This window comes from Mesoplodon bidens (assembly GCF_964165515.1).
Source record: "Mesoplodon bidens genome assembly, chromosome: 2".
In the NCBI taxonomy this organism is placed as follows: domain Eukaryota; kingdom Metazoa; phylum Chordata; class Mammalia; order Artiodactyla; family Ziphiidae; genus Mesoplodon; species Mesoplodon bidens.
Window position 1 is genome coordinate 36,889,672 of NC_138177.1, and position 17,795 is coordinate 36,907,466.

Consider the following 17,795-nt stretch of genomic DNA (forward strand, 5'->3'; position numbering starts at 1 on the left):
CTGGATTACTTTCTTCTGGTGAAAGTCTTGTTCCAAAAAAGGAAAATGTCAGCTGAACTAAATAATAAATAGTGTACTTAGCAATGTAGTTGTCTTACATTTTGAGTGAAAGTTCTTAATCTCAGTGCAGACTGGTAACGAATGGTTCTCAAGTAGGCAGTCAGTCCACGAACGACACTTAGAGTAGCACTGGGGTCTGGCAACATGACATCTTAGCCACAGTTCAGTGAGAAGAGGTGTACGGTAAACCTTACCTTTGTGGCAGGTGAATGCTGGCATATTACGTATAGTACAGAATTCTGAGAATGAGTAAAGTTTATGTATATATCGTGTGGTGTTTTTTCTAAAGTACTTCGTCTCATTTTAGCCTTAATAAAAATCCTATAAAGTAGATAAAGTGGCATTATCCACGACACAGGTTTAAAAAAAAAAGAATGAACCAAAGGTATCTGGGCCCAAACCGCCTAGCTAATTTTAGTCAGAGGCAGAATCTAGAATACACCCCTTTATTTCTTAACCACTAATAAAAACTGAAAAGTGAGAGGATGTTACATAGAAGCTCACCTTTAGTGATACTCAGTGTGTTATCGCCACTTGCTACGAAATCATAAAGTGCAACAAAGAGATTAGGGTCACTCTCAGTGGCTCCAAGCAAGTTCTCCTTGGAGCTCCACCTGATGGCTTCATTCAGGGCCTGGGGTTCAACATCACAACCATAGGGACGGTGCAAGGCTTCTGAAAGACATAAGGAGAAAGGACATAAAGAGTAAGTCCAAGAGATGGAAATTCATTTGAATTCAGTACATACACAATATTTTAGTTGCTGGCATTATACTGATGGCTCCAGGGTGGAACAAAACTGTACACATAGTTGTGGAGTCATGAAGAATGAGCAAAATAGCACCATCTCCTAAGCAGGAGAGAAGTCTACTTGTTGAAAATACAACAAGATAGAGAAAAGAACACAAAATGAGCATTTAGCTGTTATCTGCATTAACCAAAATCAGAAATAAATGAATAGGAAAGGCACAGTTTCCTCAAAAAAAAAAAAAAAGAAATCTCAAAAAGAAATGGCAGCTCATTTTATAAAACACACAAGATATTTTGTCTAGGTGACGGTGGTTTTAAGAAGGAATAGTTATGTTTTATAAGTCCTCCCAAAGTACCTTTCTCCCCTTACTCTCTCCATATAAAACAAATTGTGGAAAAGATAACAGAGATTATAAGAAATATGTACAGATTGTATTAATCCAGACCTTCCATTTACATATAGAAAATTACAGAAATCGTGCTTTTAGAAAAAAATCCTAAAATTATCTATTAAATAACACAAAAATATTTTGGTTTAATACAAAATATTTTTGGCATCCCAAAATACCTTTGTGTTACCATGCACTGTCTATAACATAACAGCTTTCAATTGTTAATTGTTTTAATGAAAAAAAATTTTTTACCCTATTTTCTTTTCCTAAGTGGTACATTTTTATAAAATAACTAACTTAGGGCTCTAGAAAATACTGCCAGCAGTGGACATGATTTATTGAGTTTCTATCATGTGTACTGGTTGAAGCCCTGTAAGACCTGGTTTCTTCCTCAAGGCATTGTGGTTCTTAGATTTAGTTATACTACACAAACAGGTGATCCCTATACCATCTTAGTTAAAGATCACCTGCTTCTCACAGTTCAGGATGATTATACAAAAAAATACACTCATCTTTCAGTAGCAATGTTCTTAATCACTAAAAACTGGTTTTTGTGGCAATCTGCCACTATCCAACTGCCTCTGTCATAAAAACAACACTTTCCTAGTATGTCTCTCTCTCCCTCTCCTTCCACTCATTTTTAATTTAAACTTGGTTTTATCATACATGAAGGAAACAAACCCTTGAATCTGTGATTTTATTTCTTTTCCAATCCATTCCCTCCTCTCCTTCTGTACTGCCAACGTCTTAGTTCAGATCCCCATCATCTCTCACCTGGACAACTGCCTCCAGTCTTGTCTCCCTCAAATCCATCCTCCACACAGCTGGCAAAGTGATCTATTTAAAACAAAAATTTGACCATGTCACTCTTCTTAAGATTCTTTAATAGTTCACCATCAAGCTAAAATCTCTTTAACATGGCCTACAAGGTCTCTTATTATCAGATCTCTACCTATTCCTCCAGTTTCACCTCTCCCTCATTCCACACCTCAAATTTTACATCTGAACATACACCATGATGCTTCCTACCTTTTTGCCTTTGTTCACATAGTCCTATCTACCTAGAATGTGAACTCATTCCACCTTTTTTTTGACTGGCTGACTTCTATTCATTTTATTGATATGACACTCAACTCCAATATAACCTCCCCTTGGAAGCCTCACATGCTCCTCCTCCCTGTGCTCACAAAAGCATTACACTTGCTGCAGTAACACCTCCTATCTTTATCCTCAATTTATGTTCGTTCCCCAACTTCACAATGTGCTCCTTGGCATAAGAACTGGATCTCTTTTCTAGCAAGAGTCACATAATATGTGTTCAGTAACTGTTGACTGAATGAATAACCAAATTACACAAAAATGTAAGTGACAGGAAACAGTGAGATGTCTTTTAAACTTAAAATAGCATTAACCAATGTTTTTAAAATGGCTTCATAACCGTCTGTATCATATAGACAGAAATTCCTCTTATAGGTTGAATGTTCTTCTAACAGTTTATTTCACTTCTTCACATTCCTTCCTCCTCTTAAAAAGAATATATTTTTTTAAATTTCACAGCTAATTAAATTGTTTTACATTAAGAATGTTACAACAAACCTGAACATATGTCCATATGTCCTGAAAAGTTAATTTGAAACAGATTACCTTACTTCTTGTTTAAATGCAGAATTACAGTGGGATAGGAACAGCTGTATTATACTAAGATAACAAATTAGGATTACCAAACAAACAAAATACTATATCATATAAAACATGCTTCAAACTGGTCTCAGGTACTATGTTTTTCTTCATTCTAATGAAATATTATCTACTCTAATGGAATTTCCATTGGGCTACTTTATTAAAATGAAAAGAACTGCCAAAAAGAAGTACAGAGAATATTCTAATATTTTTTGGGTTCTATACTGAATATCACATGTTCCATCCACAATGATAAATGTTTCTTGCCAGTGATAGTGGTAACACGTTACAATGTTTTATGATTATTATTTGTTTTAATGATTGTCAAACAGTTCAAGTATATTTCCTTCTTTTTAGATAAAAGAAAGTCCCCTTGTTTGACATTATAAGAGGAACAAAAATCAAAGGTAACAAGAACTTCTGTACTACCAAGTCAGAAACAGTAATCAAGTAGACACTGAAGCCAACTCTTAAATCCTATCAGGCTAAAAACAACAAATACTGTATATTTATACCTTACTTTGTGAAACCCAGTATATTAAAAATCTAAGATTTACAAAACTAATGATTTTAGTGAACATCTACTATACAGTAGGCACCATGCTGGGCCTCAGAATATAAAGATTAAAAATCACAAATAACATTATTTGGACTTACTATAAAAAACTAGCATCCATTCTTTCCCCCAAATGTGCTGTTCTCACAGAATTTTCCACCTCAGTTAATGGCAAGTCCATCTTTTCAGTTCCTCAGGCCAAAAACCTTGGAAGTTTGAGTACAAACTGTAAGATAAATAAGCTCTGGGGATCTAGTGTATAACACAGTAATTATAGCTAATAATACTGTATTATAAATTTTAAAATTGCTAAGAGACTAGATTGAAATTGTTCTTACCACAAAAAAAATAGTAATTATGTGACATGATGTAGGTATTAGCTAATGCTATGATGGTAATCATCTTGCATTACTAAAGTGTACCAAATCAACGCTTATGTATTATTATACCTTAAACTTACACAATGTTACATGTCAATTATATCAATAAAGGTGGGGAAAGAAAAACAAAAAACCTTGGAATCATTCATGACTCCTTTTTTGCTCTCCAATACAACATCCAATCCATCAGGAAATCTTATTGACACTGCCTCCAAGAATATACCTGGAATTTATCCATTTCTCACCCCCTCCACTACTACTGCCCTGTCACCAGCATCATCTCTCAGCTAGATTATTTCACCAGACTTCTAACTGATCTCCATGCTTCTTATCCTAGCTCTCTACTGTCTATTCTCAACACACCAACCAGCTTTGAAAGCGTAAGTCAGATTGCTTTACTCCTCTGCTCGAAACTCTTTGATGGCTCCTTACCTTGGAATAAAACCTAAAGTCCTTACAAGGGGCCTGCAAGGCCCTTTGCAACTTACCTTTCCCAATTCATCTTCCTACTATTCCTCTCCCATTTTACCTCATTTTGACTACTGGCATCCCTGCTGTTGCTTGAACAATACAGGCACACTCCTACCTCAGGACCTTTGTACTGGCTTTTCCATCCACCTAAAACATTCTTCCCCAAGACATCCACATGACACTTCACTCAAATGTTACCCTCTTGAGGGCTTTCCTGGTGGCGCAGCGGTTGGGAGTCCGCTTGCCGATGCAGGGGACACGGGTTTGTGCCCTGGTCTGGGAAGATCCCACATGCCGCAGAGTGGCTGGGCCCGTGAGCCGTGGCCGCTGGGCCTGCGCGTCCTGAGCCTGTGCTCCGCAACGGGAGAGGCCACAACAGTGAGAGGCCCGCGTACCGCAAAAAAAAAAAAGAAAAATGTTACCCTCTTGGTACGGCATTCTCTGACCATCCTATTTTAAAATGCATCTACTCCTGACAACACTTCCACATCCCCCATGCCTCCTTTCCTAATGTATTTCTCTCCATCACTTTTTTTTAAATATAAATTTATTATTATTTTTTTGGCTGTGTTGGGTCTTCGTTGCTGGGTGCGGGTTTTCTCTAGATGCGGTGAGTGGGCTCAGTAGTTGTGGCTCACGGGCTTAGTTGCTCCGCAGTATGTGGGATCTTCCCGGACCAGAGCTCGAACCCATGTTCCCTGCACTGGCAGGTGGATTCTTAACCACTGTGCCACCAGGGAAGTCCCTCCATCACTCTTATTACCACAAAATATGTAATTTATTTATCATCACATTCACATCAACTATTACCTCACCCCACTAGAATATTAGTTTCAGGAGGACAGATATTTTTGCCTGCTTTGTTCACTAATAAATTCCAAGCACCCCAAACAGTGAATGCATATAAGAGGCTCTTAAAAACAATTTGTTGAATAAATGAACCATGCATACTGCTATACTCACAGAGGATGCTATGAGAGGACAGGATAAGAAAACAAAACTCTGCAGTCAGAAAAGGTTTCAGAGAAGAGAAAGCATTTAAACTGGATGAGCAGGAATTCTGCTCTGATGAGAGTAGAATGACAGACTGTCAAAGTGCAAGAACATGTCTATGACATGTGATTCATCTGTACTGGAGAGGAACGCCATCAAGCTCAAAGGAGGATTTTTAAAGGCAAGTCGGCTTCTTCAAACCATGTTATTTGACAAAAGGAGAAAAGAGAATGAGACCTATGGCACAATTTTATGAAAACTTAAAACATATATACAGGCCAAAAAGTACCGTACATTTCTGTAATATATACAAAATAATAAATACAGGAAAACAGTCATTTCTGAGACCAAAGTACTAAAAGAACCACAACTTGGAAAACAATCCTTTTTATTCCCCAATCCCCTTCTTCCCATCTCTGGTTTTACAGTCTTTTTGGTCAAGTCAAAAGATCTTATTTCCTTCGTTTCTTCTTTCTTCCCACTCTTTTGTTCTCACAGTACTAAGGCTCTATTTCCTGTACAATCCGCCTGCACAGGATATCCACTTAAACACCATCCTACCCACTAGCACCAAACAAAAGGGGAAATTTTTCAAAGACAAGAAACATCCTAACATTTTCCTGAGGCCAGGGATGAACATGTGTTAAATCATAAAGAGTTAAAGAACTAAATGGGGGAGAGCAAGCCAAGGAATGAAGACAAAAAGAGCGGGGAGGACCTATAGGAAGTAAATGCCACCGTGTTATCTAGTAGGTCTAGTCTATGCCACTTTCCTCATCGGCTGAAGACAGTCAAATCCAGATGATTCAGATGTACTGCACCTGCCCAAATACAAGTGTGTAGGCTGGGAATGTTTTTTTCTTTTTTTTTTTTTTTTACTTTTTTTAAAATTTTTATTTATTTATTTATTTTTGGCTGTGTTGGGTCTTCATTTCTGTGCGTGGGCTTTCTCTAGTTGCGGCGAGCGGGGGTCACTCTTCATCGCGGTGCGCGGGCCTCTCACTGTCGCGGCCTCTCTTGTGGAGCACAAGCTCCAGACGCGCAGGCTCAGTAGTTGTGGCTCACAGGCCTAGTTGCTCCGTGGCATGTGGGATCTTCCCAGACCAGGGCTCGAACCCGTGTCCCCTGCATTGGCAGGCGGATTCTCAGCCATTGTGCCACCAGGGAAGCCCGAATGTTTTATTTTTGAACAATGTCAAGTGACTACTATACATGAGGTAACTTAGATAGTGAGTTATCTTTCATTACTCACTATTGTTGAAGTATATCATGGACTTAAGAGGACACAACAGAAGACTCTAATTTTTACTTATGGAATATAGGACCCAGGTAGCAGAAATACATTGTGACTATTAAGAAGAGGTAATTTTATTACTTTTTTCTACTAATACACTTGTAGCAAACAATAAAAATAAGGTAAAACATAGAAGTAGCAGCTTGTACAAAGTAAATTATCAGGATTAAACAAGTTAAAATCCAGAATAAAACTCAAATTCAGAGATAATTCCTAAATTTAACGTTTAATGTTTAATTACTGTTTACACAATGTCTGTTTAATTAAAATTAATGTTTAATTTTATTAAAATCACTTTTTACCAATTAGTCATTCAATAACTTCTAGCAGAAATTTCTAAGTTTAAGAAATTTCTAGGTAGAAATTTGTCAGGTAGTAATTGGAGAAAGTAATATTCGAAATTTTCAGTTTAGGCATTTCCAAGCTTTTCTTTTTTTTTTTTTTTGCGGTATGTGGGCCTCTCATTGTTGTGGCCTCTCCCGTTGCGAAGCACAGGCTCCGGACGCGCAGGCTCAGCAGCCATGGCTCACGGGCCCAGCCGCTCTGCCGCATGTGGGATTTTCCCAGACCGGGGCACGAACCCGTGTCCCCTGCATCGGCAGGCGGACTCTCAACCACTGCGCCACCAGGGAAGCCCCTCCAAGCATTTTCACAAACACTTATCTTGCTAGAATTCTACTTTGTCTGATTGCACATTCTCTAAGAAGCTAATACTTTTTTTTTTTTTTTCTTTTTGGTTGCACTGCGTAGCTTGCAGGATCTCAGTTCCCCAACGAGGGGTCAAACCCAGGCCCACGGCAGTGAAAGCACAGAGTCCTAACCCCTGGACCACCTGGGAAGTCCCTAAGAAACTAATAATTTTTAACACCTCTTTTAAAAACTGTGTAAGGTGGTTAGATAAATCAATTGCTCTCAATATCAAGCCATATGTATCTTAATACTACAAAATATCATATGTTATTCATTTCTTCTTTCATTCAATAGGTACTTATTAAGGCCCTACTATGAAATACCAGGAAAAAAAAAACACATGAAGCTTCACTGGCCAAGAATAAAGATGATAATAGTAGATAATATTAATTTTTTGAAATCTCCATTCATGCTTGATTACTGTGATTATGTACCCTCCCCAAACTATCACCCTTATATCATACCTGTCAAGTTGGGTAGAGCAGTTTCTGAGGCCTCACTGCACAGGCAGCAAAGCAATGTTTCCTGATCTCCGCCATAACAATTAGGTAGAAGCAGAGCTGCCCCAAAGACCATTCCTATGCCCAGAAGCACAGAAGTTTAACTAATCTCTGTACAGAGGAAGTCTTGGAATTCCACTCTCTGACAAGCAATACCATATGCATGTGACACTCATTCATGTACTCAGTAGCCAGAAGGAACCAATGGAAGGGTAAGCATTTACAAGTCCAAAGTGGGTGAAGAGTTACATAAAGGAAAATGTCTAGTAATTAGCAAAACATTGAGTCAGAATGGAGATACTTCAAAACCTCTGGAACATTTTGAAAAAATAAGTAAAAACCGACACACGAGTAACAAATAATAAAACACGTAGGGATTAGTACATATAGGTGGGGTTTCATTCCTAAGTGATAATGAAGTAAGGCTGTAGAGAAAAGTTTCCTTGAAGAAAACACGTTTACAATGAAAGTGTTTACACTTTTAAAAGAGAGGAAACGCCTAACAAGACTCATCTTTTGCATCACTTAAATTAGTTCACGAAACCACAAATCCAAAGTCAAAGAAATAGTTACAATCTGATTCATAAGCACAGAAACCAGGAAATGAAGGCCTTCAGTAAAATTTTGGCTCTATTATAGCTTAATAAAGATTAAAAACATGGCATGATAGTGCTGAAAACTTTTGAGTATTAAAACTTTTAAAAGTGAAAGCCTAATCTTTGTTCCTAATACATAGGAACAAAGTTAAATAAAACTTAAGAACCTTATAGGAAATTAGTAAAATCTACAAATGATGGATGACTTTAGTGGTATAATCTACAAAAATAATACAAGAATGTGTTACTGTACACCTAAGAACACTCATTGATTCAGGAAATATTTGTTAAGTACCTACTATGTACCAGCCACTGTGCTTGGTTCCAGGTCAATAAAGGTAACGGTAAAATTATAGATAGTAGAACTGAAATAGCCTTCAATAAAGATGTTACAAAATTATAATGTAAACTTAAAGAAAGAATGACTTTGATGTAGGTAATTATTAACAGTGTAAAAAAAACAAACCTTATGCACTCAAAGAAATTAACCTTTATGAAGCCAGTACTGTTAACATCATGGGGAAAGCAAGAGTTATATGACTAATGGGTTACCTCAAATTAATGACTCAGAATTCCAAATACTGGGTTGAATTTCTCCTTCCCTAAATTACACAAAATAAAAGGCAAAGGAGCTCCACAATTCATATTTTATACATATCTATATTCTGTACCATATGATTCACTATTTAATCAGTAAATCTGCTATTTAAATTACCAATAATTAATAGTTACATTTCTTAAGGCTCCTATATTGTTACCAGGAGTACAGAGGGAATGAACAAATAAACAAAATGTGGTACATACAATGGAATATTATTCAACCATAAAAAAGAATAAAATTTTAATATATGCTACAACATAGATGGGCCTTGAAAACATTATGCTAAGTGAAATAAGTCAGGCACAGAAGGACAAATATTGTATGATTCCACTTATGTGAAATACCTAGAAGTTGTTCTAGTTCTGGAAATGGGTGACTGTACTTAAGGCTACTAAACTGTACACCTTAAAATAATTTAAAAGGTAAGTTTTATGTTATATTTTATAATTAAAATTTTTCAATTAAAAAATAAGAACTACTGATGTCTCCAAAGACCTCTGTTATGTGGGTTACATCTATCATTATTTACCATATTTGAAATTAAAACTAAGATACTATAATATTAATTTTAAAATAACAATAAACTCATGTTAACATATTTTATTAAAAGTAACTACCCTTGAAAAGAAAATTAAGAGCTAAGAGTAACATTGTCATTTTTTGCAAATCTCTTTAATATCTAGCTTAAAACAAGACAGTAGAATCTTCATTCTACATTTGATCTGTTGTGATGTTATTTTTGTTTAAGTATATGAAAATCTTATTGCACACAGATATGGAGGTATAAAAGGAAGGTATATTTTAACATTCTTTCAGATTATTATGGATATTCTTCTTTGATACCACACCAAACTCAACAAAGGTTAACTGTAAACTGAAATCTGAAACCACACAGACAAAATTTTCATAATCTGTCGAATTAAAATTTGTGGGTTTACCTTGTACTTGAAATGGGTCTATTCTGTACTTTGCATTTTTTAACATCATGCATTGATCATCTGGAAATCATGATTCACTAAATGTTGATATACTTCATTATATAACATTGAAACATTCTATTCATTACTATCACTATCAATCTCATCACAAAAATTTTAAGTAAGAAGTTGTCATGAGCAGAATGATGGTTACTAATTTTATTAAATTCTAATTTTTGCTTAAAAGCTCAAATTCTACCATTTCCAACAATTAATACCTGTCTTCTTTGAAAGAGCAAACTCACTTCATTCATTTTTGAGAAAATGTCTACCAAATCCCAAATCTGAATAGTTCAATCTTTCAAGTGAAAATAGTGTTCCATGAAAAAAGCAGCCAGTTCAGCTCAAAACACACAAAAATTGCACATGGCTCTCTCTAAAAACAGCCACAATATTTTGGCAAGCAGCAGAAGTACTTTATGCGTACTTTCCATTTTGTCACATAGAATACTAAAAAGACATGTATCTGAGAATCAAGATTTTTATAAAATTAATCATTTTTACTGCTTAATCAAGGAAATTCTTAAGTAAAACTGTTTTGTTAGACTCTTTTTTTTTTTTTTTTTTTTTTTTGCGGTACGCGGGCTTCTCACTGTTGTGGCCTCTCCCGTTGCGGAGCACAGGCTCCAGACACGCAGGCTCAGTGGCCATGGCTCACGGGCCCAGCCGCTCTGTAGCATGTGGGATCTTCCCAGACCGCGGCACAAACCCATGTCCCTTGCATCGGCAGGCGGACTCTCAACCACTGTGCCACCAGGGAAGCCCGGCATCTTATAGTTTTTGGAGTACAGGTCTTTTGTCTCCTTAGGTAGGTTTATTCCTAGGTATTTCATTCTTTTTGATGTGATGGTAAATGGATTATTTCTTGAATTTGTCTTTCTGATCTTTTGTTAGTGTATAGAAATGCAACAGATTTCTGTGTATTAATTTTGTAACCTGCAGCTTTACCAAATTCATTGATGAGCTCTAGTAGTTTTCTGGTAGTGTCTTTAGGATTTTCTATGTATAGTATCATGTAATCTGCAAACAGTTACAGCTTAACTTCTTCTTTTCCAATTTGGATTCCTTTTCTTTTTCTTCTCTGATTGCTAGAGCTAGGACTCCCAAAACTATGTTGAATAAAAATGGCAAGTGGACATCCCTGTCTTATTCCTCATCTTAGAGGAAATACTTTCAGCTTTTCACCGTTTACTATGATGTTAGCTGTAGCTTTGTTGTAATGGCTTTTATTATGTTGAGGTATGTTCCCTCTATCCCACTTTCTGGAGAGTTTTTATCATAAATGGGTGCTGAATTTTGTTGAAAGCTTTTTCTGCATCTATTGAAATGATCATATGGTTTTTATTCTTCAATTTGTTGATGTGGTGTATCACACTGATTGATTTGTGGACACTGAATAATCCTTGCATCCCTGGGATAAATCCCACTTCATCATGGTGTATGATCCTTTTAATGTATTGTTGGATGCGGACTGCTAGTATTTTGTTGAGAATTTTAGCATCTATGTTCATCAGTGAATTACTGGCCTGTAACTTTCTTTTTTTGTGGTATTTGTCTGGTTTTGGTATCAGGGTGACTGTTGCTTTGTAGAAATGAGTTTGAGAGTTTTCCTTCCTCTGCAATTTTGTGGAACAGTTTCAGAAGAATAGGTGTTAGCTCTTCTCTAAATGTTTGATAGAATTTGCCTGTGAAGCCATCAGGTCCTGGGCTTTTTGTTTGTTGGGAGTTTTTTAATCACAGTTTCAATTTCAGTGTTTGTGATTAGTCTGTTCATATTTTCTATGTCTTCCTGGTTCAGTCTTGGGAGACTATACCTTTCTAAGAATTTGTCCATTTCTTCCAGGTTGTCCATTTTATTGGCATACAGTTGCTTATAGTCGTCCCTTATGATCCTTTGTATTTCTGTGGTGACAGTTGTAACTTCTCTTTTTTCACTTCTAATCTTATTGATGAGTCCTCTCCCTTTTTTTCTTGATGAGTCTGGCTAAAGGTTTATTAATTTTGTTTATCTTTTCAAAGAACCAGCTTTTAGTTTCATTGATTTGCTATTGTCTTCTTTGTCTCTATTTTGTTTATTTCTGCTCTGATCTTTATGATATCCTTCCTTTTGCTAACTTTAGGTTTTGTTTGTTCTTCTTTCTCTAGTTGCTTTAGGTGAAAGGTTAGGTTGTTTATTTGAGATTTTTCTTGGTTCCTTAGGTAAGATTGTATTGTTATAAACTTCCCTCTTAGAACTGCTTTTGCTGCATCCCATAGGTTTTGGATTGTTGTGCTTTCATTTTCATTTGTCTCTAAGTATTTTTTTGATTTCCTCTTTGATTTCTTCAGTGAACCATTGGTTGTTCAGTAGCGTATTGTTTAGCCTCCACATGTTAGTGTTTTTTATAGTTTTTTCTTGTAGTTTATTTCTAATCTCATAGCGTTGTGGTCAGAAAAAATGCTTCATATGATTCCGATTTTCTTAAATTTACCAGGTCTTGCTTTGTGGCCCAGCATGTGGCCAACCCTAGAGAATGTTCCCTGTGCACTTGAGAAGAATGTGTATTCTGTTGCTTTTAGATGGAATGCCCTATAAATATCAGTTAAGTCCATCTGGTCTAATGTGTCATTTATGGCCTGTGTTTCCTTACTGATTTTCTGTCTGGATGATCAGTGAGGTATTCAAGTCCCTGGTATTATTGTGTTACTGTCTATTTCTCCCCTTATGGCTGTTAGTATTTGCCTTATATATTGAGGTGCTCCTATGTTGGGTGCATATATATTTACAACTGTTATATCTTCTTCTTGGATTGATCCCTTGATCATTATGTAGTGTCCTTCTTTGTCTCTTATAACAGTCTTTATTTTAAAGTCTATTTCCTCTGATAAGAGTATTGCTACTCCAGCTTTCTTTTGATTTCCATTTGCGTGGAATACATTCTTCCATCCCTTCACTTTCAGTCTGTATGTGTCCCTAGGTCTGAGGTGGGTCTCTTTTAGACAGCGTACATATGGGTCTTGTTTCTGTATCAGCCAGTCTATGTCTTTTGGTTGGCACATTTAATCCATTTACATTTAAGGTAATTATTGATATGTGTGTTCCTATTGCCATTTTCTTAATTGTTTCTGTAGGTCTTTCTTCTTCCCTTCCTCTTCTGTTCTCTTCTCTTGTGGTTTGATGACCCTCTTTATTACTGTGTTTGGGCTGCTCTTCCTTTTTTGTGTGTGTATCTACTGTACCTTTGGGGTTTGCTGCTCCCATGAGGTTTTGATATAGCAGTCTATATAGGTACAAGGTTGTTTTAAGTTGCTAGTCTCTTTCCTGCCTAGAGGAGTTCCTTTAGCATTTGTTGCAAAGTTGGTGTAGTGTTGCTGAATCCTCTTAGCTTTTGCTTGTCTGTAAAGTTTTTGATTTCTCCATCAAATCTGAATGAGGGCCTTGCTGTGTAGAGTATTCTTGGTTGTCAATTCTTCCCTTTCATCATTTTAAATAAATCATGCCACTCCCTTCTGGCTTGCAGAGTTTCTACTCAGAAATCAGCTGATAACCTTATGGGTATTCCCTTGTATGTTATTTGTTGCATTTCCCCTGTTGCTTTTAATATTTTTTGTCTCTAATTTTTGTCAATTTGATTATTATGTGTCTCAGCATGTTCCTCTTTGGGTTTATCCTGCCTGGGACTCTCTGTTTTCCTGGACTTGGTTTACTGCTTCCTTTCCCATGTTAGGGAAGTTTTCAGCTATTATCTCTTCAAATATTTTCTCTGGTCCTTTCTCTCTCTCTTCTCCTCCTGGGACCCCTATAATGCGAATGTTGGTGCGCTTAATGTTGTCTCAGAGGTCTCTTAGGCTGTCTTCATTTCTTTTCATTCTTTTTTATTTATTCTGTTCCGTGGCAGTGAATTCCACCATTCTGTCTTCCAGGTCGCTTACCTGTTCTTCTGCCTCAGTTATTCTACTATTGATTCCTTCTAGTGTATTTTTCATTTCAGTTATTGTATTCTTCATCTGTTTGTTCTTTAGTTCTTCTAGGTCTTTGTTAAACATTTCTTGCATCTTCTAAATCTGCACCTCCATTCTTTTTCTGAGATCCAGGATCATCTTCACTATCATTATTCTGAATTCTTTTTCAGGTAGATTGCCTATCTCCACTTCATTTAGTTGTTTTTCTGGGGTTTTATCTTGTTCCTTTAACTGGGACATAATCATCTGCCTTTTCATTTTGTCTAAATTTCTGTGATTGTGGTTTTCATTCCGCATGCTACAGGATTGTAGTTCTTCTTGCTTCTGCTGTCTGCCCTCTGGTGGATGAGGCCATGTAAGGGGCTTGTGGAAGCTTCCTGACAGGAGGGACTGGTGGTGGGTAGAGCTGGGTCTTGCTCTGGTGGGCAGGACTGTGCTCAGTAAAACTTTAATCAGCTTGTCTGCTGATGGGTGGGGCTGTCTTCCCTCCCTGTTCGTTGTTTGGCCAGAGGCGACCCAGCACTGGAACCTAAAGGCTGTTTGGTGGGGTTAACTGCGGCCCCCAGGAGGGCTCATGCCAATGAGTACTTCCCAGAACTGATGCTGCCAGTGTCCTTGTCCCTGTGGTGAGCCACAGCTGCCCCCCAGCTCTGCAGGAGACCCTCCAACACTAGCAGGTAGGTCTGGTTCAGTATCCTATGGGGTCACTGTTCCTTTCCCCTGGGTACTGGTGTGCACAAGACTGTGTGTGTGCCCTCCAAGAATGGAGTCTCTGTTTCCTCCCGTCTTGTGGAAGTCCTGTAATCAAATCCTGCTGGCTTCAAAGTCCAGTTCTCTGGGGATTCCTCCTCCTGTTGCTGGACCCCCAGGTTGGGAAGCCTGACGTGGAGCTCAGAACCTTCACTCCAGTGGGAAAACTTCTGTATAATTATTCTCCGGTTTGTGAGTCTCCCACCCGGCAGTTATGGGATTTGATTTTATCATGATTGTGCCCCTCATACCATCTCACTGCAGTTTCTCCCTTGTCTTTGGATGTGGGGTATCTTTTTTGGTGGGTTCCAGCATCTGCCTGTGGATGGTTGTTCAGCAGTTAGTTGTGATTCCAGTGCTCTCACAAGAAGGGGTGAGCACACGTTCTTCTACTCTGCCATCTTGAACCAATCTGAAAACTGACTTTTAACTGCAAGAACGTGGCAACTACAATGCAATGACTACTAGGTACTGTTTAATGTCACTACTTTGATTTCTATTAAGGGCATAAACAGTTTTACCTGTAGTGCTTTGGCACCATCAGTGCAAATGTCAGCACAGAGATTTGTTGAACACAATCAGTTTGTTTGTTTGTTTATTTATGGCCGCACTGGGTCTTCACTGCTGCGTGCGGGTTTTCTCTAGTTGCGGTGAGCGGGAGCTCTCTTCGTTGTGGTGCACAGGCTTCTCACTGCAGTGGCTTCTCTTGTTGCGTAGCACAGGCTCTAGGCGCGCAGGCTTCAGTAGCTGTGGCACACAGGCTCAGTAGTTGTGGCACATGGGCTTAGTTGCTCTGTGGCATGTGGGATCTTCCTGGACCAGGGCTCTAACCCATGTCCCCTGCATTGGCAGGCAGATTCTTAACCACTGCGCCACCAGGGAAGCCCCACAATCAGATTCTGAGAATTGCTGCCTCTAGGATAATCCACCTGAGTTAATGTTTCATTTTATTTTCAATTTTTAAGCTCTGCTTTTAAAATTTCATTTCATTTCATAAAATATTTACATGGTTCCAAAGTTGAATCTACGGAATGTGGTACCCTCCCCTCTCTACCCTATTCACTCCTTCCTTAGAGGTAACCTGAATTTAAGTGTTTTATTCTTACACTGTTTTAATGTAAATGGATACATACTCACAAACCCTTCCTTCTTCTTAAACAGTAGGATATTTCACACTCTTTCTCCACTTTGCTCTTCTCACTTAACTATAAGATCACTCCACAGTAGCACACAGAAATAGTTCTGTTCCTATGTACAGCTGCATAATATTTCATGCCAATTACCACACTCTTAAATGAGGACAATTTAGAATAAATAGTAAGGTTTCTTTATTCTGGATCATGAATGTGAAAAAATGCCAGTTACATTTAAATGGCTCCTTCATGAAGTTGGAGAAGAACTAATCAGTGCTGTTTATGTTGTTCAACTCCTATTTAGGCAACTAGACATCTCCAGTTGTTATCAACTTACGCACACAAACACAAATCAACATATACTTTTTGCTAAAGCACATTGACCTCTCTCTGAATTGCACTGTACAGAACTGAATAAGGGACCCCTAAAAAAGTCTCAATAATTCAACATTTCTCTACAAAACCAAGTTCAGACAATAAGCACCTTTCTATTTATAATTCGTGGGTAAGAAAAGAATAGTTATAATAATGATAGGACATTCAGGAGCACCCTTACATTAAATACTGGTCAAAGAAAAAAGTAGAAGGAGAAAACCTACACAACTCCCACAATAAAAAGTAGGCAAGGTTCAGAAAAGTCAAAGTCATTAAAGACATACAAAGGATGTGCAAACAGCTCTGTGGGAAATGAAACTTAAATGACGATAGCATCTAAGTTAGAAAACTACAAAAATTAAGAAAAGACATTCTACTTGAGGACACGGTGGGGGGAAGGGGAAGCTGGGACAAAGCGACAGTGTAGCACTGACATGTATACACTACCAAATGTAAAATGGATGGCTAGTGGGAAGCTGCTGCATAGCACAGGGAGATCATCTCAATGCTTTGTAACGACCTAGAGGGGTGGGATAGGGAGGGTGGGAGGGAGGTTCAAGAGGGAGGGGATATGGGGATATATGTATACATATAGCTGATTCACTTTGTTATACAGCAGAAACTACACAACATTGTAAAGTAATTATACTCCAATAAAGATATTAAAAAAATACTCTAAAAGTAAAATATGAAAAGATACTTTTGTCATTCTATGCTGCTTTTAATTATCTAAACCATCTAATACCACCTTTAACATTTTAGAGCAAAAAATAAAATGAAAAAGTGCCCATGAAAAACTAACCACCAAAAAATGATAAATGAAAGCCTAAGATTAAATGCAACAAAATTATTAGTATGACATGTTTTCTTTTTAAATTGTTTTCAGTTTATAAAAGCAATATATACTCATTATAGAAAATCTGGGAACTATATATAAATAGATGACACACTACCCACTTCTACACCCCCACTTATTAAATTATTAAAATATTGGCCCTTTTAATCTGCATATTTCATTCATTCAGCCAATTATTTACTGAGTGGATACTATGTGCAAAGCATTTTGCTAGGCAGGATATATCAAGTGCTAGGTGAGAAATAAAGTCCATAAGAGATAAATGTAACAGGATGAGGTAAGGTGGGGAGTTTCACTACTTCACTGCAGGATCACACTTACAAGAGAACAAAGACTGGAATATTGCAGATTTGGCATTTGAAACCTTGGAGGCTAGAAAGAAATGAAAAAACATTATCTTAAGTGCTGAGAGAAAAAACTGTCACCCCAAAATTCCATAATCACAGAAAACATCCTTCAGAAATGAAGGTGAAATAAAGACATTCTCAGTTGAAGGAAAGAACTCATTGACAGCCGACCTGCTCTAAAAGAATTGTTAAAGGAAATTCTTCAGACAGAATGGAAATATCAGAATTCATTAGGAATAAAGAAACAGAAACAAAAATAGTAAATAGAATAGACTACTCTTCTCTTCTTGAGTTCTTTACAATATGCTTGATGATTGGAAGCAAAAAGTGTAACACCATCTGTAGGGACTCTTCAATGTATATAGATATAATATGTAACAACTACAACATAAAGAGGGGAAAGAAAATTACATGACAGTAAGGTTTCCATATTTCACTTGAGGTGGTAAAAT

At 37.3% G+C, this 17,795-nt stretch overlaps 1 protein-coding gene across 6 annotated transcripts in view; it reads right to left on the reverse strand.

Annotated features, from left to right (window-relative positions):
* Window positions 1-17,795, reverse strand: part of ABL2 (ABL proto-oncogene 2, non-receptor tyrosine kinase) — a 120,788-nt gene that overhangs the window by 25,540 nt on the left and 77,453 nt on the right. For 2 of the 6 annotated variants that reach the window (XM_081216082.1, XM_081216080.1), the window contains exons 2-3: window positions 1,977-2,039; window positions 565-735 (exon numbers count right to left, since the gene is read on the reverse strand). In XM_081216082.1, the coding sequence (XP_081072208.1) occupies window positions 565-735; window positions 1,977-2,039 (234 nt within the window). Of the gene's footprint in view, window positions 1-564; window positions 736-1,976; window positions 2,040-7,730; window positions 7,940-17,795 lie in introns of those variants that run through there. The other 4 variants (XM_081216083.1, XM_081216081.1, XM_081216085.1 and 1 more) reach the window with 3 other exon arrangements.